Raw genomic sequence first — 25,120 nt, 5'->3', positions numbered from 1 at the left:
CGTTTACCTGTAAAGGTGGGGCTGAGGGTTGGGTAGTTATAAGGGAGGTGCCGCTAATGTACTGTCGGGGAGTACAACAGCCTCTGTCTCTAGATCTCTGTCGCTTGCGATCGCTATTAGAGCAGCAGAATGGCCGGTGTGAAGGTGGCAGTAGTAACAGGGGGCAATAAAGGGATCGGACTGGCCATAGTGAGAGCTCTCTGCAAACAGTTCAAGGGAGACGTGTACCTGACAGCCAGGGACCCCAAGTTGGGAGAAGAAGCTGTCAGGGCCCTGAAGGAGAAGGAAGGGCTGTCCCCTCTCTTCCACCAGCTGGATATCAACAATCTGCAGAGCATTAGGACCCTGGGGAGTTTCTTAAAGGAGAAGTACGGTGGGATCGATGTGCTCATTAACAACGCTGGCATTGCATTTAAAGGTAAGTACAACCCCACGACTCATACATTGTACCTATTGCCTACCCAGAGATTAATGCAAAAAAACTGGCTTTGCAGTGAAAGGTCAGTGCCCCAGGGGTTGTTGGGAAAGTTATGCAGAATTAATTGTTGTTTATTAATGTTGTAGCAGGTCGGTGCCTAGAAGCTGCCATACTGGTTCCCTAGTGAGACTCACTACATAAATCTTAAAGGGGTTGTTTAACTTTAAATGAACTTTTAATACAGGTATGGGACCTATTATCCAGAATGCTCAGGACCTGGGGCTTTCCTGATAACGGGTCTTTCTGTAATTTGGATCTTCATACCTTAAGACTACAAGAAAATCATGCAAATATTAAATAAACCCAATAGGCTGGTTTTGCTTCCAATAAGGATTAATTATATCTTAGTTGGGATCAAGTACAAGCTACTGTTTAAGTATTACAGAGAAAAAGCAAATCATTTTTAAAAATTTGGATTATTTGATTATAATGGAGTCTATGGGAGACGGTCATTTCGTAATTCGGAACTTTCTGGATGACGGGTTTCCGGATAACGGATCCCATACCTGTATGCTGTAGAGAGCGATCTTCTGAGACAATTTGCAATTGGTTTTCATTTTTTATTATTTGTGGTTTTTGTGTTATTTCGCTTTTTATGCAGCAGCTCTCCTGTTTGCAATTTCAGGGGAGGGGTTTTGCGCCCAGGGGGTTTCCTTCTCCTTTAAGTGGGCTTGATCCTTCCCCATGCCAGTAGCATTTTATAAGGGGAAAAGTTTGCCAGTACCAAAGCATTGATCATTTACACAGGCTTGTTTCTTTTCCCCCCCCCTTTCTGGGAGGAACTCCACGGGCGATTTCGCGCAATCCGACGCACTGTGCAAAAACGCAGGCGTCAAGTCAGATGCAACAGGAAAGTCGGATGGTATCCCATCGCTCTTCCAATGCGACACGACTTCACGCTGGGTCTGCATCCGACAGTCATGTCACGCCGGATGAACGATGCGACTTCATCCGACGTTTCCATCTCTTACCTTATTTCTGTCGCATCCGACTTGTGAACTGCGTTTTTGCTCAGCGCGTCAGATCACGCCGAAATCGCCCGAGGAGTTCCTCCCTAAGACTTGTAACAAGAGAGTGTTGCTGGTCTGGGCAATCTAAGTACTGGTCTAACTAGGCTTTAACCTCTCCTGTGCCACAGTATTTATAGGGGAGAGATTGCCCTGATCTCAGCAATGGTTTAATAGGCTTGTCCTTCCTCTCCCTCCCGCGACTTTTAAAAGAGATTTTAAACTGCACCCACTTGGTGGGACCAGTGCTGTGCTAATAGAACTTGTGTTTAATAGATTCTGATACCTTTGTGCCTCCTTTTATCTCAACCAGTTGCCGACACCACCCCATTTGGCACCCAGGCCGAGGTGACTTTGAAAACTAACTTCTTCGCCACAAGAGATATATGCAACGAGCTCCTCCCACTGATTAAGCCCCATGGTAAGTTATTGGTCAGGACCCTAAGTGTTTTAACTACAGTTATTCTCACATTCATTGTGCTTAAAGGGATACTGTCATAGGGAAAAAAAAATTTTTCAAAATGAATCAGTTAATAGTGCTGCTCCAGCAGAATTCTGCACTGAAATCCATTTCTCAAAAGAGCAAACAGATTTTTTTATATTCAATTTTGAAATCTGACATGGGGCTAGACATATTGTCAATTTCCCAGCTGCCCCAAGTCATGTGACGTGCTCTGATAAACTCAGTGGCGTAACTACGGGGGAGCAGGGGGTGCAATTGGGCCAGGGTCCGCACCCCCGCAGGGCCCCCCGGCAGTCACGCGCCCTCTGGCGTCGGCTCCAGCCGCACGGACAAGGGTGGGGGGCGGGGACCGGCTGCACAGCCCACACCAGGGCCCGCCCCCCACCTAGTTCCGTCACTGGATAAACTTCAATCACTCTTTACTGCTGTACTGCAAGTTGGAGTGATATCACCCCTCCCTTCCCCCCCAGCAGCCAAACAAAAGAACAATGGGAAGGTAACCAGATAACAGCTCCCTAACACAAGATAACAGCTGCCTGGTAGATCTAAGAACAACACTCAGTAGTAAAAACCCATGTCCCACTGAGACACATTCAGTTATATTGAGAAGGAAAAACAGCAGCCTGCCAGAAAGCATTTCTCTCCTAAAGTGCAGGCACAAGTCACGTGACCAGGGGTAACTGGGAAATTGACAATATGTCTAGCCCCATGTCAGATTTCAAAATTGAATATAAAAAATCTGTTTGCTCTTTTGAGAAATGGATTTCAGTGCAGAAGTCTGCTGGAGTAGCACTATTAACTGATGTGTTTTGAAAAAAACATGTTTTCCGATGACAGGATCCCTTTAAAGGGACAGTACACACACACACACACCTATATTCAGTATACGATTCGTCAGTTGGCACTTGTGCAGGAATGTTCTGCTTGTGGTTATAATAATATAAGGATGCATAGGGAAAGCAGATATCATTCACTAAAGGAGAAGTAAAACCTCCCCCAGACAGGTATAGAGATGGAGAATCACAAGGCATTGTGGGTATTAGAGTATTGGCAAGTGGCATTACACATTTCCAGCACATCACCCGTGTATTGTGCTGATACCTAGAGAATGTCCATAGTGATCCTTCAAATTCACTTGACACATTTAAACCCCTGGAGCCAAGTGTAACCCCCAGAACTTGTGGGAACCATGGAATTATGGATCAGAAATGGTCAAAATTAGCACCAAAATGTGAGTGTTGTATAAATAAATAGTTCCAAAGTCTGGAGATAGTTAACTAATCCTGTATCTAGTGCCCATTCTCATCACGAAAGGTGCTTCCAAAATACAGACTTGGTTTCTTCCATTTGTTTTCTTTAGGTCGGGTGGTTAATGTGTCCAGTATGGCCAGTTACATGGCCCTTGAGCGCTGTAGCCCAGAACTGCAGAAGGTGTTTCGCAGCGACACCATCACAGAGGAGGAGCTGGTTACATTCATGGAGAAGTTTGTGGAAGATGCTAAGAAGGGAGTCCATGAGGCACAAGGGTGGCCGAACATGGCTTATGGGACATCCAAAGTCGGGGTGACGGTTCTATCCAGAATCCAAGCCAGGGAGCTGAATGAGAAGAGGAAAAATGATGGGATCCTGCTCAACGCCTGCTGCCCTGGGTGGGTGAAGACTGACATGGCTGGGCCCAACGCCCCAAAATCCCCAGATGAAGGTGCTGAGACACCTGTGTATTTAGCTCTCCTGCCCAACAATGCAGATTCTCCTCACGGGGAGTTGGTGAGTGAGAAGAAAGTTGTGCCCTGGTAAATTGATAAAGCCCCAGCCCCCCGGCCGCTCATTCCTCGTCTGTATGTCCTCATTACAAGAATTAATTCATAATAAAACAAGTGAATAAACAGTGTGTGACTTGTAATCTACGAAACCGAGGATGTCAACCTTCAACTTTTGGATTATCTGGAAACTGTGTAAATCCAGTTCCAGGGGTTCCCAAGCACTCACCCCAAATCTCACCCCAGCTGGCCTTCAGGCTGGGCCCCCTTAGTTCATAACAAGGTTACAGATATATAGAAACATTGGGGTAACAGTCACCCTGCTTTAGTTCCAGGGGTACAAATAAACACTCACCCCAAATCTCCCCCTAACTGGCCTTCAGCCTGGGCCCCCTTAGCTCATAACAAGGTTACAGATGTATGGAAACATAGGGGTAACAGTCACCCTGCTATAGTTCCAGGGGTACCCAGGGTACAAATAAGCACTCACCCCAAATCTCCCCCTAACTGGCCTTCAGGCTGGGCCCCCATAGCTCATAACAAGGTTACAGATATATAGAAACATTGGGGTAACAGTCACCCTGCTATAGTTCCAGGGGTACCCAGGGCACAAATAAGCACTCACCCCAATCTTCTCCTTACTGGCCTTCAGGCTGGGCCCCCTTAGCTCATAACAAGGTTACAGATATATAGAAACATTGGGGTAACAGTCACCCTGCTATAGTTCCAGGGGTACAAATAAACACTCACCCCAAATCTCCCCCTAACTGGCCTTCAGGCTGGGCCCCCTTAGCTCATAACAAGGTTACAGATATATAGAAACATAGGGGTAACAGTCACCCTGCTATAGTTCCAGGGGTACCCAGGGTACAAATAAGCACTCACCCCAAATCTTCTCCTAACTGGCCTTCAGACTGGGCCCCCTTAGCTCATAACAAGGTTACAGATATATGGAAACATTGGGGTAACAGTCACCCTGTTATAGTTCCAGGGGTACCCAGGGCACAAATAAGCACTCACCCCAAATCTTCTCCTAACTGGCCTTCAGACTGGGCCCCCTTAGCTCATAACAAGGTTACAGATATATAGAAACATTGGGGTAACAGTCACCCTGCTATAGTTCCAGGTGGATCAACTTCTGCTGCTTTGGGACCACAGTGGGAGTCATGCCAACCATCCTGGTTATTTTGCCAATAAGGAAATAGAATGTTCTACATGATACAAAGGAGGATATTCACTAGAACAAATAATACAATTTTTTTTTTATGCAAACCGAGATATTAACAACACCAATGCTGGAATAGGTTTATGGTATCTATCAGTACAGTCCGTGAGTATATTTAGGGGGCCTGAGATTAGAACAGATGAATTTGGGGGCTTTAGATTGGGGAAAAGGTTGTCCTTCTCTTTGTTCATGGGTGAAGGTTTGTTTTCCTTATCAATGTGATGTTTCTCATTACTAAGTATGTTTTACCCTCACTGATTGGGTTATACCATGTGACTTATTCAGACAGAGTGAAGGATAACTTGGCAGAAGACAAGATGGAATATTCCATTTATACAGGTTGGGGGACAGGTTTAACAGGCAGGATTCTACCTATAGACACTTGAGCAGAGGCGGGTAAATCAGTGCATTTGGTTTAGTTTATACATATCATTGTTACTAGTCTTTCTCTCAGCTCTTCTGATGAGGATCAACATTAGAAAAGGCTGAGTCATGCTGACATGAGAACACAGGCAGCACAGATCATGTTACGTTATAATAAGGATTTGCAGACAATTGCTTCAATCTGCCAGTCACATGCACACAAAGCAAGCCCAGGCCCATTCTACTATGTAAATATGGGAAGGGCTTAAGGGGAAACAAACCCAAAAATAAACTGTTGTCTAACAATTAGTGATGGGCGAATTTAGGGCGTTTCGTTTTGTCGGAAAATTCGCAAATTTCCCGCAAAATTTGCTGAAAAAAATTAGCGAAACAGTGCCGGCGTCTCGTTTTTGATGCCGCGTCCAATTTTTTTTTGATGCTGGTGAATTTTCGCAGCGGTTTCGCAAATTTATTTTCCGGCAGCGAAATACTACTAATAATATACCTTCTTTACACATTGCCAGTTATTTGTAAATCTAATTGCTATTGATAGCAGCATGTGCCTTTTCATTTATCTGCACTGCTGGTTCTTAATTTTGAAACAATATAGCAGACTTGCATTCTTCTTTACAGGACTTTATTGCAAAAGTGAGAAGCAGCAATGCAGAAGAATGGAAAGGGACGGAGACAGGTAAAAATTGTTTCAGCCAGTGGAGGCACCAGATGAGGGAAACTGTTGTGCCACCCTTGCCCCCTCGCTTGCATTTGGTAAAGGGCAACCTGTAGTCGTATAACAACATATTGGGACCTAACTACAGAGGAAGCAGACCCTGTGGCTGCAGGGGGGGGGGCAGGAGGTATAGGGACCCCTATGAGGCCTTAAAGGGGTTTTGACCATAACCCAGAATGACCTGCATTTCTTGTTCGTATGACTTTATGTAACAGTGTTTGCCTTTTAGGCTCCAAATCACCTTGACTGTATTAAGTATTAAATTATCCTTTATATAAGATTTACATATTCTGCAGTGTTTTACAGAAATCATGTGGGGAGGAAACCAGCACGGGACAATGGGAGAACATACAAGCACAAATTTATGGTTGATTTTAAACTGCACCCAGTTGGTGGGATTAGTGCTGAGCTAATAGAACTTGAATAGATCCTGGTCCCTTTGTGCCTCCTTCACCAGTTGCCGACACCACCCCGTTTGGCACCCAGATGACTTTGAAAACCAACTTCTTCGCCACCAGAATGTATGTAACAAGCTCCTCCCACTGATTAAACCCCATGGTGAGTTATTGGTCGGGACCCTTGGTTTTAACTACAGTTATTCTCACATTAGTTTTCCTTAAACGAACAGTACACACACACACCTATATTCAGTATACAATCAGTCAGTCACTTGTGCAGGAATGTTCTGCTTGTGGTAATAATATAAGGATGCATAGTGAAAGCAGATATCATTCACTAAAGGAGAAGTAAAACCTCCCCCAGACAGGTATATAGATGAAGAATCACAATTGTGGGTGTTGGAGTCTTGGCAGGTGACATTACACATTTCCAGCACATCACCCGTGTATTGTGCTGATACCTAGAGAATGTCCATAGTGATCCTTAAAAGTGACTTGACACATTTAAACCCCTGGAGCCAAGTGTAACCCCCACAAATTGTGGGAACCGTGGAATTATGGATCAGAAATGGTCAAAATTAGCACCAACATGTTGTATAATTAAATAGTTCCAAAGTCTGGAGATAGTCAACTTATCCTGTATCTAGTGCCCATTCTCATCACAAAAGGTGCCTCCAAGATTCAGACTTGGTTTCTTCCATTTGTTTTCTTTAGGTCGGGTGGTTAATGTGTCCAGTATGGCCAGTTACATGGCACTTGAGAGCTGTAGCCCAAAACTACAGAAGGTGTTTCGCAGCGACACCATCACAGAGGAGGAGCTGGTTACATTAATGGAGAAGTTTGTGGAAGATGTCAAGAAGGGAGTCCATCAGAAGGAAGGGTGGCCAAACACAGCTTATGGGGTGTCCAAAATTGGGGTAACTGTAATATCCAGAATCCAAGCCAGGGAGCTGAATGAGAAAAGAAAAAATGATGGAATCCTGCTCAATGCCTGCTGCCCGGGGAAGGTGAAGACTGACATGGCTGGGTCCAACTCTACCAAGTCCCCAGATGAAGGTGCAGAGACATCCGTGTATTTAGCTCTCCTGCCCAACAATGCAGATTCTCCTCATGGGGAGTTGGTGAGTGAGAAGAAAGTTGTGCCCTGGTAAATTGATAAAGCCCCTGCCCCCCAGCCGCTCATTCCTCACATGTATGTCCCACAAGAGTCTACCTTAAGCACCCATAACCTTATTCCATTCACCAGAAATGTATTTTCATATTTCAAATTACTTCAAAATAAAACATAATTGACTAAATAGCGTGACTCGTAATCAACTGAAACCAAGGATGTCAACCTTCAACTGTTAGATTATCTAGAAACTGTGTAAATCCAGTTCCAGGGGTTCCCAAACACTCACCCCAGCTGGCCTTCAGGCTGGGCACCCATAGCTCATAACAAGGTTACAGATATATAGAAACATTGGGGTAACAGTCACCCTGCTATAGTTCCAGGGGTACCCAGGGTACAAATAAACACTCACCCCAAATCTCCCCTAACTGGCCTTCAGGCTGGGCCCCCTTAGCTCATAACAAGGTTAAAGAAATATAGAAACTGAAACAGTCTGTGGGTGACACAGTTCATTTGTTATTGTCATCATGATGGAACCTACTTGAGATGCTCCCCTCTTCTTTATCACTAGCCCTGTATAGGAATGCCCCTTCCACAGTTCTTTTTAAAGTTGGATGTATTTATTAAGTAATTGATAGGGCTTGTCATATTTCGGAAACCATTCCTGCAGGGGAACTAAAGCCAACCAATTTTTTTCACCCTATGTTTTTAAACCATAATTTCATTGATATAGAGAATTCCACAGATGTGCAGCAGGTGGCACTGTTTAATATATAGAATTTAATCTGTATACAGTTAGGGTGGGGCGGGCAGGGCTTCGGGCTGGTAAATAAATTAGGGAGAGGCACTGCTTTCACATTCACATCACATACTGGAGCCCCAGTTATTAGATCCCTGTATCTTGTAAGCTCTGTTGGCAGAATGGCCGGTGCAAAGGTGGCAGTAGTAACAGGGGGCAATAAAGGGATTGGACTGGCCATAGTGAGAGCTCTCTGCAAACAGTTCAAGGGAGACGTGTACCTGACAGCCAGAGACCCCAAGTTGGGAGTAGAAGCCATCAGGGCCCTGAAGGAGAAGGAAGGGCTGTCCCCTCTTTTCCACCAGCTGGATATCAACAATCTGCAGAGCATTAGGACCCTGGGGAGTTTCTTAAAGGAGAAGTACGGTGGGATCGATGTGCTCATTAACAACGCTGGCATTGCATTTAAAGGTAAGTACAACTTTAGGATTGATAAATTGCACCACATACCAACCCAGAGATTATCATAACAATATAGCCACATAGGCTCATGGGAGACTCTGGCAGGAGTGATACATTGTATCTATAATATAGACACCGAATAATATAATAAGGCTGCCAAGGTGCTTCTGGTTTTGTAACAGGCCTTTATGAATATTGCAACCAAGTCTAGGTCTGGAAGCTGCCATATGTGCTCTAGTCCCACCCACTAGATGAGCCTGTGACTTACAGGGTCGTTTAAGGCTAAACTGTACCCAGTTGGTAGGGCTAGTGCTGTGTTTATGAAACAGAAAACACGTTTATTAGATTGTGTTCCTTTTGTGTCTCTTTATCTCACCAGTTGCTGACACCACCCCAATTGCCACCCAGGCCGAGATGACGCTGAAAACCAACTTCTTTGCCACCAGAGATGTATGCAATGTGCTCCTCCCACTGATTAAGCCCCATGGTGAGTTATTAGTGGCACCCTGACTGAAAGGTATTTCCTATTGTCCGTCTCGCATTATTAGTGTTTTTAAAGGGACAGTGCGCACACCTGTGTTAAATGTACGAATAGTCAGAGTTTGTGCTGGAATGTGCCCTGCCTGTGGTTTTAATGTAAGCAAATAAATTTGAGTTTTTTATTTGATGTAATCAACAGTGCTGGACTGAGGAAAGGCTTCATTTTCCAGGTTAAGGGGAAGTAAACCCAAATCCGTTTTTACACAATGTAAAATTAAATTAGATTTAATTTGAAACAGAAACATTAAATTATTATTATTATTTTATTATTATTAACATGTATTTATATAGCGCCAACATATTGCGTAGCACTGTAAAGTAAATGTGATTATACAACTACATCACATGAATTACATATATAGAATATATGGAGTAACAAACTATATAATAAATAAAATTAAATTATAGTATATACTGTACTTGGAATAACCGGATCTCAGAACTTCTGGTTTTAATCTGTGTTCCAAAGCCTGGAGATAATGTATAATATATCTAGTCCTCATTATCATCTATCAAGTCAACGGGAGCTAGAAGGTGCCTCCTAGATTCAGACTTGATTTCTTCCATCTGTTTTCCTTAGGTCGGGTGGTTAATGTGTCCAGTTTTGTCAGTCTCATGGCCCTTGAGCGCTGTAGCCCAGAACTGCAGAAGGTGTTTCGCAGCGACACCATCACAGAGGAGGAGCTGGTTACATTAATGGAGAAGTTTGTGGAAGATGCCAAGAAGGGAGTCCATGAGACACAAGGATGGCCAAACATGGTTTATGGGGTGTCCAAAGTTGGGGTGACTGTACTATCCAGAATCCAAGCCAGGGAGCTGAATGAAAAGAGACAAAATGATGGGATCCTGCTCAACGCCTGCTGCCCGGGGTGGGTGAAAACTGACATGGCTGGGACCAACGCTCAAAAATCCCCAGATGAAGGTGCAGAGACACCTGTGTATTTAGCTCTCCTGCCCAACAATGCAGATTCTCCTCACGGGGAGTTGGTGAGTGAGAAGAAAGTTGTGCCCTGGTAAATTTCTAACCTCCCCCCGGCACTCATTACTAACCTGTGTGCCCCCATAAAAAGGTTCTGCCTTAAGCATCTGAGACCTTATAACACTCCATCTACCTGAAATGTAATTTTATCATTAGAAATAAAATATCATTTACCAAACAGTTTGAGATTCATAATTAGCTGAAATCAAAGAGGGGGGGGGGCATGACCTGTTGGAGGTGCAGTTCACAAACAGCTGGGAAATCATGTTTTGTATCTTTGTAACATTATCTAAAAAGTGTATAAATCCAGTTCCAGGGGTACCCAGGGCACGAATAAGCACTCACCCCAAATCTCCCCCTAACTGGCCTCCAGACTGGCCCCCCTTAGCTCATAACAAGGTCACAGATATATAGAAACATTGGGGTAACAGTCACCCTGCTATAGTTCCAGGGGTACCCAGGGCACGAATAAGCACTCACCCCAAATCTCCCCCTAACTGGCCTCCAGACTGGCCCCCCTTAGCACATAACAAGGTCACAGATATATAGAAACATTGGGGTAACAGTCACCCTGCTATAGTTCCAGGGGTACCCAGGGCACAAATAATCACTCACCCCAAATCTCCTTCTAACTAGCCTTCAGGCTGGGCCCCCTTAGCTCATAACAAGGTTACAGATATATAGAAACATTGGGGTAACAGTCACCCTGCTATAGTTCCAGGGGTACCCAGGGTACAAATAAGCACTCACCCCAAATCTCCTTCTAACTGGCCTTCAGACTGGATCCCCTTAGCTCATAACAAGGTTACAGATATATAGAAACATTGGGGTAACAGTCACCCTGCTATAGTTCCAGGTGTACCCAGGGCACAGATAAGAACTCACCCCAAAACTCCCCCTAACTGGCCTTCAGGCTGGATCCCCTTAGCTCATAACAAGGTTACAGATATATAGAAACTAAAACAGTACCTGGGGACACAGTTCATCTGTTATTGTCATCATGATGGAACCTACTTGAATTGCTTGGGCCCCCTCTTTTTTATTACCAGTCCTGTATAGGAATGTCCATCTCATAGTTCATGTACCATGGTCACAATAATGGGGAAAACTGCAGTGTGCCCATCCTTGAACATCTCTCATTCCCTATAAGAGAGTACATGAGCTTATTTACATTGCTATGAGCCCTTTCATCTCTGCTACCAGCCTCTATAGGAGTGTCCCTCTCACAGTCCTTACAGGAACAAAGTATCATTTATATATATTTAAATATATCTTATGCTTAGTTTTGTTCTGGAGGAGATCAAAAGCCAAAATTATTTTAAATATTACATGGGCTCCCATGGAACTGAACTGTATAACTGACAATGTCCAATATTTACCTGTGGAGAGAGATGCAGAGCAGCACAATTATATGAATGTCACTCTGTAGTTATGCAGTAGCCAATGGTTAGCTAGACTCTTGCTGTTGCCAATATCTGGAGCTTATGATTAATTGCTGGTTACAGCATTAAACATGCCAGGCTGTGTATATGCTTGTTTTTTTTACAAGCCTGGAATGGAGAGCGTCTGTCTGTCCAACTATCTCGTTGCCACCAATATTTGAGCAAGGAGTTTATTTTAGGAATTAGTTCTAACCCTGGCAGAGGCGAGAGGATCACTAGATGAATGTCCATGTATTTTGGTTTAGCAAAAACTTTATGCACCGAATTAAAAATGTAGTAGTCCACTTTGACCTGGAATTTTTATAGCTTCTCCTGTGCCTGATACTTATTTAATCTGCCATTGGGTCTTTAAATTGCAGAGGAAAAACAGTATTTGGAGACACAAAGTCCTGATTTGACCCTGAGGTTCATAAAAATCCACTTGCCCCTTGATTTGTAGCAGGTTATGAACATTGTAACATTGCAGCCTTGGCATCACCAGACAAGTGGATTTCTACCAGATTTGAACAACGATTGGATCAGGTTATAATAATAGACAACAGATACCCATCAGTTGGGGGAACCACATCAACACTCCTATATATCCACAATCACAGGGGCGTAATTAAAGAGGAAGCAGACCCTGTGGCTGCAGATGGCCCAGGAGGTATAGGGGCCCCATGAGGTCCTAATTAATGAGTCATTTTAATATACAGTATATTGGTAAAACAGGACAACCTAGGAGAGTTTGGGGGCCCCTCAAATGATTTTGCTGTGGGACCCAGTAACATCTAGTTATGTCACTGCACAATCACTTTCTAAAGAAAAACAAATCTCACCAACTTAAAAGGCAAGTCAACCTCAAAATAAACATAATTCAAAGTAACTTTCCAATATACATTTATCAAAAAAAAAATCATTCCAGAGCTTTTAAAGTTATTTGTAAAAACAATTGCTATTGAAAGCAGCATTTGCTTAACTCCTGGTTGTTACTTTTTAATCAATGTTGCAAAAGTCTGTTAATCGGCTACATTGTATCAACAGTCTGAATCACCAGTGCAGAGAATAGACAGGAACAGACAAACTCTGCTTTCAGTAGCAATACAATTTAAAAACAAAAAAAATTGTAACTAATGTATATTGCAAAGCTGCTTAAAATTATGAATCACAAATTATCCATCAGTGGCCAAAAAATCCTTGATTGTACTATAGGGCTGCCAACTTTTCTGGAAAATAAAATATCAGCCTTTCTATGTAGGTCTGCTCTGCTTTCCTCCTACACACTAAAATAAATTGGCTCCTGCTTAAATGGTTCCTAGTAGGTGTGACTGTGATAGGGGATTATATTGTAGGTAAACTCAACTGGGGCAGGGACTGATGAGAATGACACATAATCCTTATGTACATATTTCATAGACCTCACCTTTTTGGGGATTATATCGGGAGGTTCAGTTTCAAACTTGAGAGCCAATCTTAAAATCCTTGTTAGATTATGTACATAAATGTGTAAATTCAGTGTTCTCTGATGTGACACGCCTTACATATAACACAGAAAAAAGCAGAACTTTACCCCCAATATTTTTAGCCAAGTTCCCTTTGTGGTCTTACATTTGGTTGGGCCCCCTTAGCTCATAACAAGGTTACAGATATATAGATACATTGGGGTAACAGTCACCCTGCTATAGTTCCAGGGGTACCCAGGGCACAAATAAGCACTCACCCCAAATCTCCCCCTAACTGGCCTTCAGGCTGGGCCCCCTTAGCTCATAACAAGGTTACAGATATATAGAAACATTGGTGTAACAGTCACCCTGCTATAGATCCAGGGGTACCCAGGGTACAAATAAGCACTCACCCCAAATCTCCCCCTAACTGGCCTTCAGGCTGGGCCCCCTTAGCTCATAACAAGGTTACAGATATATAGAAACATTGGGGTAACAGTCACCCTGCTATAGTTCCAGGGGTACCCAGGGCACAAATAAGCACTAACCTCAAATCTCCTTTTAACTGGCCTTCAGGCTGGGCCCCCTTAGCTCATAACAAAGTTACAGATATATAGAAACATTGGGGTAACAGTCACCCTGCTATAGTTCCAGGGGTACCCAATGCATGAATAAGCACTCACCCCAAATCTCCCCCTAACTGGCTCTCAGGCTGGGCCCCCTTAGCTCATAACAAGGTTACAGATATATAGAAACATTGGGGTAACAGTCGCCCTGCTATAGTTCCAGGGGTATCACCATCTGCTGCTTTGGGACCACAGTGGGAGGCCGGGTAAAACAGACACCAGAAGTAGGAGGCCAGATGCATTTTGCCTCCACAAATATGAAAATATTTAAGGGATAAAGTCTCAGGTGTAAGCAGCCATTTAATACTTAATACAGTTTATACATTTTTAAAAGGTGCTTAGTGATGTCATCAGTTATAATCGAAGCTTAGTGATGTCATTTCACATGACTCACTGAAAGTTGTGTATTATAATAAATAAAGTACCCCCTGTAAAATATGAGGATATTAGAAGTCACCTTAAAGTTCCAAGACCTCAGGGCCTCCATCACAAATCACATGGCCACATACGACAACATTTCCTGGGCCCCCTGTGCTGCGCCCACTGCAAGCCCCACCCACAGGTCCACCCCAGAGTAAAAAAACAAAACATTGGTAGCTAGGGTCCCCACATGTTAATAAAAAATAAATTTTTGGTCAGGGGCCCCCCCACATGCTAATAAAAAATAAAAAAAAATTGGTGGTCAGGGATCCCATTAAAACAATATTGGTGGCTGGGACCCCACAAGGTAAAAAGAAAATTGGTGGCCATGCCCCCTCCACGTTATAAAAAATTGGTGCCCAGGTTTCCCCCCCCCCACATACAATAATAGGGACCACAAAGAGGGGCCTTTAGGGGGTCCTGCCATGTTGCACTTACTTGATTAGCAGGGCCCACCTGCTGTCAGTGAGCTGCCAATATTAACAATATTTATTAAAATTGTATATGTATTACGGGGACCTAGGATTGCCACCTGTCCGGTTTTGACTTGGACTGCCCGGTATTTTGAAGGGCTGCCAGGTCAAAACTTATTTGGAAATCAGGATTCCCTTGAGTGACACAGCGATCGGCCAATCATAGCCCCGTCCCTGATGTCATGGACACTCCCACCTATGTCATGACCCACCCACTGATATCACAGCCCCACCCCCCTGTCCGGTCTCCGTCATGAAGAAAGGTGGCAACCCTACGGGAACCCTATACCTCCTGGGGCCCCCTCTGTAGTTACGAAACTGGTGAAGGGGCGAATCTGTCCTATTTTGCTTCATGGAAAAATTTGCAACACAGTGAAAATTTGAAAAAGGCATAATTAGACTTTTTTTTCACAGCACATATTGTGCTATTTTTAGGCTACTTTTGAAGTGCCTCTTGGTTAGGTTTGAGCTGTTTTTCTAGTGGACTTTGGCTGGTTTTGGAAATTAGACCTGGTAACCCTACCGCCCTCCCTTCCGAAGGCTAATCCAGTAAGTGCAGTGCAGCCAGGCCCCCCAGGGCGCAATTTGAGAAACTTGCCTCAGACGGCATTTCCCCACTAAGTACCAGGGGCGGCAAAAATGCTGCTCCTGGTACTTTAAGAGCCGAATTTCCGGTTTTCAAACTGGAGATTCAGCTATTCTAGTGCAGAGAGTTCAAATGTGCTCTCTGCACTAGCTTCCTGGCCCTCTCCACCCCCTCGTGGACCCCCTCCGGTGCAAAAAGTTAAGCGCATGGGTGAGGGGGGCGGCAGCAACAGCAAACTGCCTCAGGCAGTGAAGGGGCCAGGATCGCCCCTGGGGCCCCCTTACCCCCCGGGCCCAGTACAACTCTCCCCCCTGTCCCCCTGGATGGCGGCCCTGCATGACCTGTATAAAACACTTGGCCTTCTTGTTTTATATGGTCATGGAACTCCTTGGTAACTTATAATATCCTTATATTTTACAAGAGGGGGTACTTTATTCACTATATATACAGTGTTGTTACTGTTTGTTCTTTCATTTCTGTTCATAACTGACAGAGCAATAGAATGAAAAACCTGAGTCATGATGACAGCCACATGCAGCACAGAATTATCTGCAACTCTCTTTACCAATCTACCGACTGTCACATACACAGAAAGCAAACACGGCTGGATGGCAGTGAGAAAGCCATCATTCCCTCTGATGTTCCTGCTAAATTGAGCTTAATACAAACAATACCCACTGGCACAGTTTTATGGTATCTCCTGCTGAATTATGCTTAGTACAGGGGAATACCTATGCTGCCATAGTTTTATGGGATCGCTCTGTACAGACTATGAGAAAACTTAGGGGCTGTTCCTGCTGAATTGTGCTTAGTACAGGGGAATATCTATAGTTTTATGGGATCTCTCTGTACAGACTATGAGCAAACTTAGGGGCTGTTCCTGCTGAATTGTGCTTAGTACAGGGGAATACCTATGCTGCTATAGTTTTATGGGATCTCTCTGTACAGAATATGAGCAAATTTAGGGGGCTGTTCCTGCTGAATTGTGCTTAGTACAGGGAATACCTATGCTGCCATAGCTTTATGGGATCTCTCTGTACAGACTATGAGTATATTTAAGGGGCCTGAGATTAGTAAAGATGAACCAGTTCTATGGTACTTGGGGGGCTTTAGATTGGGGGATAGGTTGTCCTTCTCTTTGTTCATGGGTGAAGGTTTGTTTTCCTTATCAATGTGATGTTTCTCATGTCTAAGTATGTTTTACCCTCACTGATTGGGTTATACCATGTGACTTATTCAGACAGAGTGAATGATAACTTGGCAGAAGACAAGATGGAATATTCCATTTATACAGGTTGGGGGACAGGTTTATCAAGCAGGAGTCTATCCATACACACTTCGCTGAGCAGAGGCGGGTAAATCAGTGCATTTGGTTTAGTTTATACATATCATTGTTACTAGTCTTTCTCTCAGCTCTTCTGATGAGGATCAACATTAGAAAAGGCTGAGTCATGCTGACATGAGAACACAGGCAGCACAGATCATGTTACGTTATAATAATGATTTGCAGACAATTGCTTCAATCTGCCAGTCACATGCACACAAAGCAAGCCCAGGCCCATTCTACTATGTAAATATGGCTGCAGGGATTCATTATTGGCATCATTGGCACCGCTGGTGCTGGTACATTTTCCAAGAGGGAAAGGCTAAAGGGGAAACAAACCCAGAAATAAACTGTTGCTTAATAATATAACTTCATTACACAATGCCAGTTATTTGTAAATCTAATTGCTTTTGATAGCAGCATCTGCCTTTTCCTTTATGTGCACTGCTGGTTCTTAATCTTGAAACATATAGCAGAAGTCAGACTTGCATGGTTCTTCACAGGACTCAAAAGTGAGAAGCAGCAATGCAGAAGAATAGAAAGGGACGGAGACAGGTAAAAATTGTTTCAGCCAGTGGAGGCACCAGATGTCCCACCCTTGACCCCTCGCTTGGATTTGGTAAAGGGCAGCCTGTAGTTGTATAACAACATATTGGGACCTAACTACAGAGGAAGCAGACCCTGCAGCTTCCGAGCAGCCCAGGAGGTATAGGGGCCCTATGAGGCCCTAATTAATGAGCATTTGTAACATATATGGGTAAAGCAGGACAGCCTCTGGATATGTTGGTGGCCCTAAAATGTATTTGCTATGAGGTCCAGTAACATCTAGTTATACCATTGGACCTAAGGTTAAGAATTAGGGATAAGGCTGAAGCTAACGAGGCTAACAATCACTAATTAGAACTGCTTTCTGATTTGGAAATGAGCAACTGACAACTGTGGGCAAACCCTGCAGCAGATTCAGCTGGACCATAGAGAAACATTCTACATTAAACGGGTTCTTGAATTAACTTTTCTTATGATGCAGAGAGTGATATTTTCGATTTTGTTTTTTGTTTTTTTTTTGAGTTGTTTAGTTTTTTATGCAGCAGATCTCCAGTTTACAGTTTCAGCAATATGGTTGCTAGATTCCAAATGACCTTAGCAACCATGCACTGATTTGAATAAAAGACCGGAATATGAATAGAAAGATGAGTAATAAAAAGTAGCAATAGAAATAAATGTGTAGCCTTTTCAAAGTCTTTCTTTCTCAGATAGGGGTCACTTGAAAGCTGGAAAGAGTCAGAAAAAAGGCAAATAATTGAAAAACTATTTTAAAAAAATGAAGACCAATTGAAAAGTTGCTTGGAATTAGCCATTCTATAAATTCTAAAAGTTAACATAAAGGTGAACCACCCTTTTAATGCAGCAGGTGGTGCTGTTTAGCACAAAACCAGAGGCTATGGGCAGAGATGGGGGTGGGGTGGGGCACTGGGGGCGGGGCAGAGATGGGGGTGGGGTGGGGCACTGGGGGCGGGTCAGACACTGGAGGCGGGGAGACATTGCAACATTGGGTCTGGTTACAGAGGGAGGGGAGGGAATGACAATATAACAGGCTGCTGCTTTGGGAGAGAGGTGCAGCAGCAGGTTCTTACAGACTGTGTTAGCAGAATGGCCGGTGCAAAGGTGGCAGTAGTAACAGGGGGCAATAAAGGGATCGGACTGGCCATAGTGAGAGCTCTCTGCAAACAGTTCAAGGGAGACGTGTACCTGACAGCCAGAGACCCCAAGTTGGGAGAAGAAGCTGTCAGGGCCCTGAAGGAGAAGGAAGGGCTGTCCCCTCTCTTCCACCAGCTGGATATCAACAATCTGCAGAGCATTAGGACCCTGGGGAGTTTCTTAAAGGAGAAGTACGGTGGGATCGATGTGCTCATTAACAACGCTGGCATTGCATTTAAAGGTAAGTACAACCCCACGACTTATACATCACATCTAGAACCACATTTAGTTAATTTCCCCCAGGCTGGGACCTCATGGGAAGGGCTGGCGGGAGTTACATTGTATTTATAACAAATAGCAACATTACAGATGGAGTACATGACTGTGACCTGACTCCCATGTCAGCTTCAAAGAATCCAGTATCTTCTAATATTTTAGCATTATAGGGGTCCCTTGTGTTTGCACAAGTATATGTTAGACTAATGAAAGCAACATTGAGTTGGGCTGATTTATTTCCAGCGCTTCCCTCTAAAAAGGGGAATCTGTGGCTTAAAGAGTTTGCTGCCTGGATTTATTTATTGAATTTATCTCATTGGAACAGAGTTCGCTGACGCTTCTGGAGAGGATGGTGATTGGCTAACATGACATGACATGAAAGCTTGGGTTTTGACTTTAACCCAGAATTACCTGCATTTCTTGTTTGTGTGACTGTCTTTATGTAACAGTGTTTTTGCCTTTAAAGCTCCAAATCACCTTGACTGTATTAATTATTAAATTATCCTTTAAATAAGGCTTACATAATCTGCAGTGTTTTACAGAAATCAGGTGGGGAGGAACCCAGCAAGGAACAATGGGAGAACATACAAGCACAAATGCTAACTGGCATAAAAACACTTCCCTTAGTGCTGACTTAAAAGGGTTGTTCAACTTTAAATTAATTTTTAGGATGATGTAGAGAGTGATATTCTGAGACAATTTGCAATTGTTTTTTTTCCAATTACTTTCTATTTTCTGCGAGCAATGGTTCTTCTGATATTAAAGTGTAAATTAAATTTTTCTAAAGCAGCTCTGGGAGGGGGGTCGCCGACCCTCTAAACCGTTCAAAATTGATACATTTAGCTGATACATTTCTTATCTTTGTCCCTGCTGAGCAGAATCCCTGAGTTTCATTACAGGCAGCTGTTAGAATTGATACAATATTTGCTAATACTCCAGAGATGCTGCTGAGAAATGGATCAACTAAATGTTGCAAAATTGTAACAGTTCAGAGTCTGCACCTGAATTACTGAGCTGCCAGACTCAAACACCAGAGACACGGACTTTTAGATTTTGGAAAAACTGTAAAAAAAGAAAAAATGGAAAGTAATTGAAAAAAGTTTTTATTTTTGGAGAACAATCTGAAAACAACTCAATTGAAAAAGTGTATGGAAGGTGAACAACCCCTTTAAGGTGGCCATATAATATAGTATTTTCTTTTTTGAGATTGACAAACAAACGGATCTTTCCCTTATATGCCAACAAAAGGCAGGGCAATATCAGGCTAATCCGATCGTTCGGCCCTAGGGCCAAACAATTGGAGTACAACAATGGCAATGGGCGCCGATGGGACAAAAACCTCATCAATTAGCCGATGCTTTCCTCGATCGCAAGGGATGATTTTTGGCCTGATATAGATTAGGGAGGTCCGTCGGAATGCCCCATACATGGATAGATAAAGTGCGGAATCGGTCTAAAGGACCAATATCAGCAACTCTAATCTGCCTGTGTATGGCCACCTTTAGGGAAATTGACCCTTTATTTCTGCATATGGAAATATTACATTATTTATTAGTACTTCTCTGTGGCACAGCAGCTCAGAAATACTGGAGCTTTAGTTCCCTCCTCTGCCTAATCTTTAGGGACACAGAGCCCAGTCTAAAAATCCAACAAAGCTGCTAATAGGGAGCTGGACTGGAGGTGGCGCTAGAGAGCTTAAAAGCCAACCACACTGGTACCTCTAAGCTGCATGGGGCAGCAGTGCTTCTCAGAACTCAAATACACTTGCCTTGTCCTTAAAGAGGTTGTTCACCTTTGAGCTAACTTTTAGTATGGTGTAGAGAGTGATGTTTTGAGACACTTGGTTTTCATTTTTTATTATTTTGCTTTTTATTCAGCAGCTCTCCAGTTTGCACTATTTAGCAATGTGGTTGCTAGAGTCCAAATTACCTAGCAACCATACATTCATTTGAATAAGAGACTGTAATATGAATAGGAGAGGCCCGAATAGAATGATGATTCATAAAAAATAGCAATAACAATACATATGTAGCCTTACAGGGCATTTGTTTTTGGATTTACATTTAAAAGCTGGAAAGAGTCAGAAGAAAAAGGCAAATCATTGAAAAACTATAGAAAATAAATAATGAAGACCAACTGAAAAGTTGATTAGAATTGTCCATTCTATAACATACTAAAAGTTAACTTAAAGGTGGCCCCAGCTTAATTTCACCCTGACACCAGACAAGGGATGCCAGCCTATTGGCTTAGTAAAAACTGAGAAGCTTAGACTGTTGGAAAACTCCTAGGCCTCTATACAAGTCTGACTATACCCTTTTTTTCATCAGGTGCTGATCCAACACCATTTGGCACCCAGGCTGATGTGACGCTGAAAACCAACTTCTTTGCCACCAGGGATATATGTAATGAGCTGCTGCCTCAGATCAAGCCTCATGGTGAGTACATGGTACTGAATGACATGTGTTTTCTGCAAGGCAGTGGTACCCAAAATGTGGGCTTGGCTCTTCTAGGGGGCATAAGATTAGTTATGAGGATTAAGGGGTGAATGCTCATTTGCTTCCTTGGGTACCCCTGAAGAGATTTGGGGTGAGTGCTTATTTGTACCCTGGGTACCCCTGGAACTATAGCAGGGTGACTGTTACCCCAATATTTCTATATATCTGTAACCCTTGTTATGAACTAAGGGGATCCAGCCTGAAGGCCAGTTAGGGGGAGATTTGGGATGAGTGTTTATTTGTGCCCTGGGTACCCCTGGAACTATAGCAGGGTGACTGTTACCCCAATGTTTCTATATATCTGTAACCTTGTTATGAGCTAAGGGATCCCAGTCTGAAGGCCAGGTACCCCTGAAGAGATTTGGGGTGAGTGCTTATTTGTGCCCTGGGTACCCCTGGAATATACCCCTTCTATATATCTGTAAACTTGTTGTCAGTTAAGCTGACCACAGAGACCTCCCAGAAAAATGTGGACATGTATGATTAGCTTAATGGTGATGGCTAGTGTGAGTCCTGGTTTGATCACAGATTGTACTGTGGGTTTTCCCTCAGGTCGAGTGGTGAATGTATCCAGCATGTTAAGCAGCAGTGCTCTCAAAGGCTGTAGCCCAGAACTGCAGAAGGTGTTTCGCAGCGACACCATCACAGAGGAGGAGCTGGTTACATTAATGGAGAAGTTTGTGGAAGATGCCAAGAAGGGAGTCCATCAGAAGGAAGGGTGGCCAAACACAGCTTATGGGGTGTCCAAAGTTGGGGTAACTGTAATATCCAGAATCCAAGCCAGGGAGCTGAACGAGAAGAGGAAAAATGATGGGATCCTGCTCAACGCCTGCTGCCCGGGGTGGGTGAAGACTGACATGGCTGGGCCCAAAGCCCCAAAATCCCCAGATGAGGGTGCAGAGACACCTGTGTATTTAGCTCTTCTTCCCAGCAATGCAGATTCTCCTCATGGGGAGTTGGTGAGTGAGAAGAAAGTTGTGCCCTGGTAACTAGACAGTAATAACTTGTGTTGTGTTATTCCTTATGTTCACACCATGAGAGCCCAGCCTAACCACCCAAGACCTTTTATTATTACTGTGTGCCCTGTTCTTTATAAATAAATAATTCATCTAAACCGTGACTCACTCATATGATATGAAAATGGGGGTTGTCTGATTTGGACTCGGGGGGGGGGGGGGAATTCTCTGAGTTGTCTACCAATAAACACAATGTAATGTACAGCGGCAAAATCCATCCCGATCAGCATATTATCTATATTTATAAGGTTTTATATAGCAGGGAAAACTAGCAACCTCCCTTCCTTATATTAGAGAATACTGCATTCTGGTGGAATAAAAGGAAAGTTATGTGAGGTCGGTTGACTCATCGCTTCTCACTAACTTTGTATTCTAAGCAGAGCAGCATCACAAGACTTTCTTCTTCTCTCAAATGTAACTTTCAGCTGACTGTAGTCAGTTGTTTCAAATTTATTATAGTAGCATTTAAATCCTTTAAAACTTTCTCTAGTGTTGGATGGAGAAGCCAGTGCTTACTCTAACAGCCATAACATAAAATTTACTGAATGGTATTTGTGTGACAAGATTCTATGGCGAAAATATGAGAGGTGATTGGAATCGTCCTACGGTGGGGCCGACCAGGAGATTCCCTGGTATCCAGGCAGGTCAGTCTGATCTTGCCTTTCTCTACACAGTAGGAAGTATGTTAAAGGGTTACTGTTGGATAGAGTGTTAGAGAGTATAGTGTTTATAAATACATATTACTATAAATCCCGGATATGACGGTGTTTCTTCATAGTCTGGTGCAGGTAAGTAATCTTCTTTCCTTTCCGGGTTTTACATTTTTCCAAATTTGACACATATTTTTTGCAGTCCCCAGGAAAACGTAAAAGCATAGTTCTGCTGTAGAAAAAGTACAGAGAAGAGCAACTAAGCTGGTAAAGGAAATAGCAGACTGGCCAGAAGATTTACACCGAACAAGAGGGTTTAAGGAGAAAATATGATTAATAGAAATATATAAGAGGGGCATATCATAAACCCTCAGTAGATCCTACAGAGGACATAAGGGCATCTACTGAGTTTAGAAGGAAGCTGGTACCAGCTGGCAGGTTCCTTGAAGTGGTTAAATTGGCGGATACATTAGATGCCAGAAAGGGTTGATGTAATACAAATATAGTGGAATTAGCTCTTAGTAGAAAGCTGATGCAGGGACTGATCCAATGGAACAATCCCCCCCTCTGAGGCAAATCAGTGAAAGCTTTGAATGGGGGTTTTCACCTTGCTCAAGATCCTCAAGCTATTAGTTAAAGTTGCACTAAAAGTTGCTGATAAAGCATAAAACGATGGTAACCCCACCCATCAGGTTATGGAGAAATTCCAATAATATTTTACTGGGCCTCACACTGGTGCAAATATGATAAATCCTGCTATACCAAGGAACAACCACTAGGATGCAGCAAAGTATTGTCTATGAAGGTTTTCATTTATCCAGGTCATGCTATAGCTAGTGGAAGTAAATCTAGAGCAACTGGACTTGCTGATTAATCATTCATTGATGATTCAGCAAGTCCAGTTGCTCTAGATTTACTTCTAGATATAGCAAAGTATTGTGCATTAGCCATACCTAAGCAGCAAGAGATGGAAATGTGAGGGGGCATCAGGAGTGGTTGTGTTTTTATTCACATTACAGAGTTACACATTTAAGTTGGGTTGAAAAATGACCAAATCCACCAAGTTCAACCCCTCCAAATGAATCCCAGTATCTATACACACACACTCACACTGACCCCTCCCTACACTCACATAAACTATATATACCCATACCTATACTAACTATAGAGTTTAGTATCACAATAGCCTTTGATATTATGTCTGTCCAAGAAATCATGCAAGTCATTCTTAAAGGCATTAACTGAATCAGCATCACAACATCACCCGGCAGTGCATTCCACAACCTCACTGTCCTGACTGTGAAGAACCCCCTACGTTGCTTCAAATGAAAGTTCTTTTCTTCTAGTCTGAAGGGGAGGCCTCTGGTACGGTGATCCTCAACAGTGAACCTCATTTTCCAGGCAAATAATCAATATTTTCCTTTCCCAAATGTATGGGAAATATGCAATTCTGCCCATCAAAACAAACAGCCTTAGAGTGTAGTGTATGGCATGAAGGTGTTAGGATGGAGCTGTAATGGCTGAAGAGTGTGTATAGTAAGTGTGCAGAGAAAGGAGAGATGTTGTGACATTATCTAAGCTGTAGTTCAACTTTGTCTCCCGCACACCCTTTGCTAATTAATGAAACGATATCTGGTGCAGATAGGTAGAGGATTGGTCGCCTCACAAACAGTCTCGCAGAAAGCATCCCAAGACACAAAGGATAAATACAAGCAAGCTGCCTTGCGTGTTAATTGCAAGCTTGAGAAAGGGGCGTGACCCCGAAACATTGCACTTCTCAATAAACACGCAAGGCAGCTTGCTTGTATTTATCCTGTGTGTCTTGAGATTCTTTCTGCTATATTATCTAAGCTGCCCACTTCCATCTGTTGCGGTGCAATAACTTCCACTATTCTCTGGCAATTATTATTATTATAACATAATTATTATTATTATAATTATTAGTATTATAACATTGACTATTATTGGTATTGATAATAATAATAATTATTATTATAACATTGACTATTATTGTTATTATTATTATTAATAATAATAATAATAATAATAATAATGGTAATAATAATAATAGCATTGACTATTATAGTTAATAAGAATAATGATAATAATACTAATAATAACACTAATAATAATAATCATAATAGTAATAATAGGGACGATTTACTGATTTATTATGAGAATGACAGGCTGCTTCATAATAATAATAACAATAATAATCATGATACAAGGGATAGAAGTCAGGCAGCCAATGGGCTTTCTGGAGAGAGAAATGTTGGGTGTGTGACATCACCAGTTGCAGAACAAGCCCAACCAGGCAGCCTGCTGGGACTGTACCATGTGCCTAATGTGGGGGGGGGTAACGATGTAATTTATTCTCAGGAGTTTTGCGAATAAAGGTCTTTTTTATTGCGTGTAAATACCTCTCATTGTCTTGTATT

The 25,120-nt window shown here is 42.9% G+C and overlaps 3 protein-coding genes and 1 pseudogene across 4 annotated transcripts; all 4 read left to right on the top strand.

Moving 5' to 3' along the window:
- Nucleotides 1–66: 66 nt before the first annotated feature.
- On the top strand, nucleotides 67–22,130 carry cbr1.1.L (carbonyl reductase 1, gene 1 L homeolog). 2 transcript variants are annotated; one of them, XM_018245918.2, is made up of 4 exons: nucleotides 67–144; nucleotides 18,213–18,486; nucleotides 20,849–20,956; nucleotides 21,569–22,130. In XM_018245918.2, exons 1-4 carry the CDS (start codon nucleotides 130–132, stop codon nucleotides 22,003–22,005), a joined length of 834 nt encoding a protein of 277 aa, XP_018101407.1. In that variant the 5' UTR covers nucleotides 67–129; the 3' UTR covers nucleotides 22,006–22,130. The 2 variants fall into 2 exon arrangements, with proteins under 2 accessions (XP_018101407.1, XP_018101406.1); XM_018245917.1 differs by lacking the exon at nucleotides 67–144 and having other exon boundaries at nucleotides 18,112–18,486.
- LOC108707868 (carbonyl reductase [NADPH] 1) lies at nucleotides 130–3,834 on the top strand. Its single transcript, XM_018245919.2, has 3 exons — nucleotides 130–418; nucleotides 1,799–1,906; nucleotides 3,309–3,834. The coding sequence occupies exons 1-3, from the start codon at nucleotides 130–132 to the stop codon at nucleotides 3,743–3,745; spliced, it is 834 nt and encodes a 277-aa protein (XP_018101408.1). The 3' UTR covers nucleotides 3,746–3,834.
- On the top strand, nucleotides 5,732–7,826 carry LOC121399812 (annotated as a pseudogene).
- cbr1.2.L (carbonyl reductase 1, gene 2 L homeolog) lies at nucleotides 8,382–10,433 on the top strand. Its single transcript, XM_018245916.2, has 3 exons — nucleotides 8,382–8,745; nucleotides 9,116–9,223; nucleotides 9,857–10,433. Exons 1-3 carry the CDS (start codon nucleotides 8,457–8,459, stop codon nucleotides 10,291–10,293), a joined length of 834 nt encoding a protein of 277 aa, XP_018101405.2. The 5' UTR covers nucleotides 8,382–8,456; the 3' UTR covers nucleotides 10,294–10,433.
- Nucleotides 22,131–25,120: the final 2,990 nt, after the last annotated feature.

The sequence above is a fragment of the Xenopus laevis genome, chromosome 2L (genome assembly GCF_017654675.1).
Source record: "Xenopus laevis strain J_2021 chromosome 2L, Xenopus_laevis_v10.1, whole genome shotgun sequence".
Taxonomy (NCBI): Eukaryota; Metazoa; Chordata; class Amphibia; order Anura; family Pipidae; genus Xenopus; species Xenopus laevis.
This window is presented reverse-complemented; position numbering and strand designations above follow the sequence as displayed.

Excerpts from the sequence above, each read along its gene's own strand:
- cbr1.2.L (XM_018245916.2), top strand. The coding sequence starts at position 8,457 with ATGGCCGGTGCAAAGGTGGCAGTAGTAACAGGGGGCAATAAAGGGATT. Across the intron at positions 8,746-9,115 it reads CGCTGGCATTGCATTTAAAG|TTGCTGACACCACCCCAATT; the intron begins GTAAGTACAACT and ends TTATCTCACCAG. Across the intron at positions 9,224-9,856 it reads CCCACTGATTAAGCCCCATG|GTCGGGTGGTTAATGTGTCC; the intron begins GTGAGTTATTAG and ends TGTTTTCCTTAG.
- cbr1.1.L (XM_018245918.2), top strand. Across the intron at positions 18,487-20,848 it reads CGCTGGCATTGCATTTAAAG|GTGCTGATCCAACACCATTT; the intron begins GTAAGTACAACC and ends TTTTTTCATCAG. Across the intron at positions 20,957-21,568 it reads GCCTCAGATCAAGCCTCATG|GTCGAGTGGTGAATGTATCC; the intron begins GTGAGTACATGG and ends GTTTTCCCTCAG.
- LOC108707868 (XM_018245919.2), top strand. The coding sequence starts at position 130 with ATGGCCGGTGTGAAGGTGGCAGTAGTAACAGGGGGCAATAAAGGGATC. Across the intron at positions 419-1,798 it reads CGCTGGCATTGCATTTAAAG|TTGCCGACACCACCCCATTT; the intron begins GTAAGTACAACC and ends TATCTCAACCAG. Across the intron at positions 1,907-3,308 it reads CCCACTGATTAAGCCCCATG|GTCGGGTGGTTAATGTGTCC; the intron begins GTAAGTTATTGG and ends TGTTTTCTTTAG.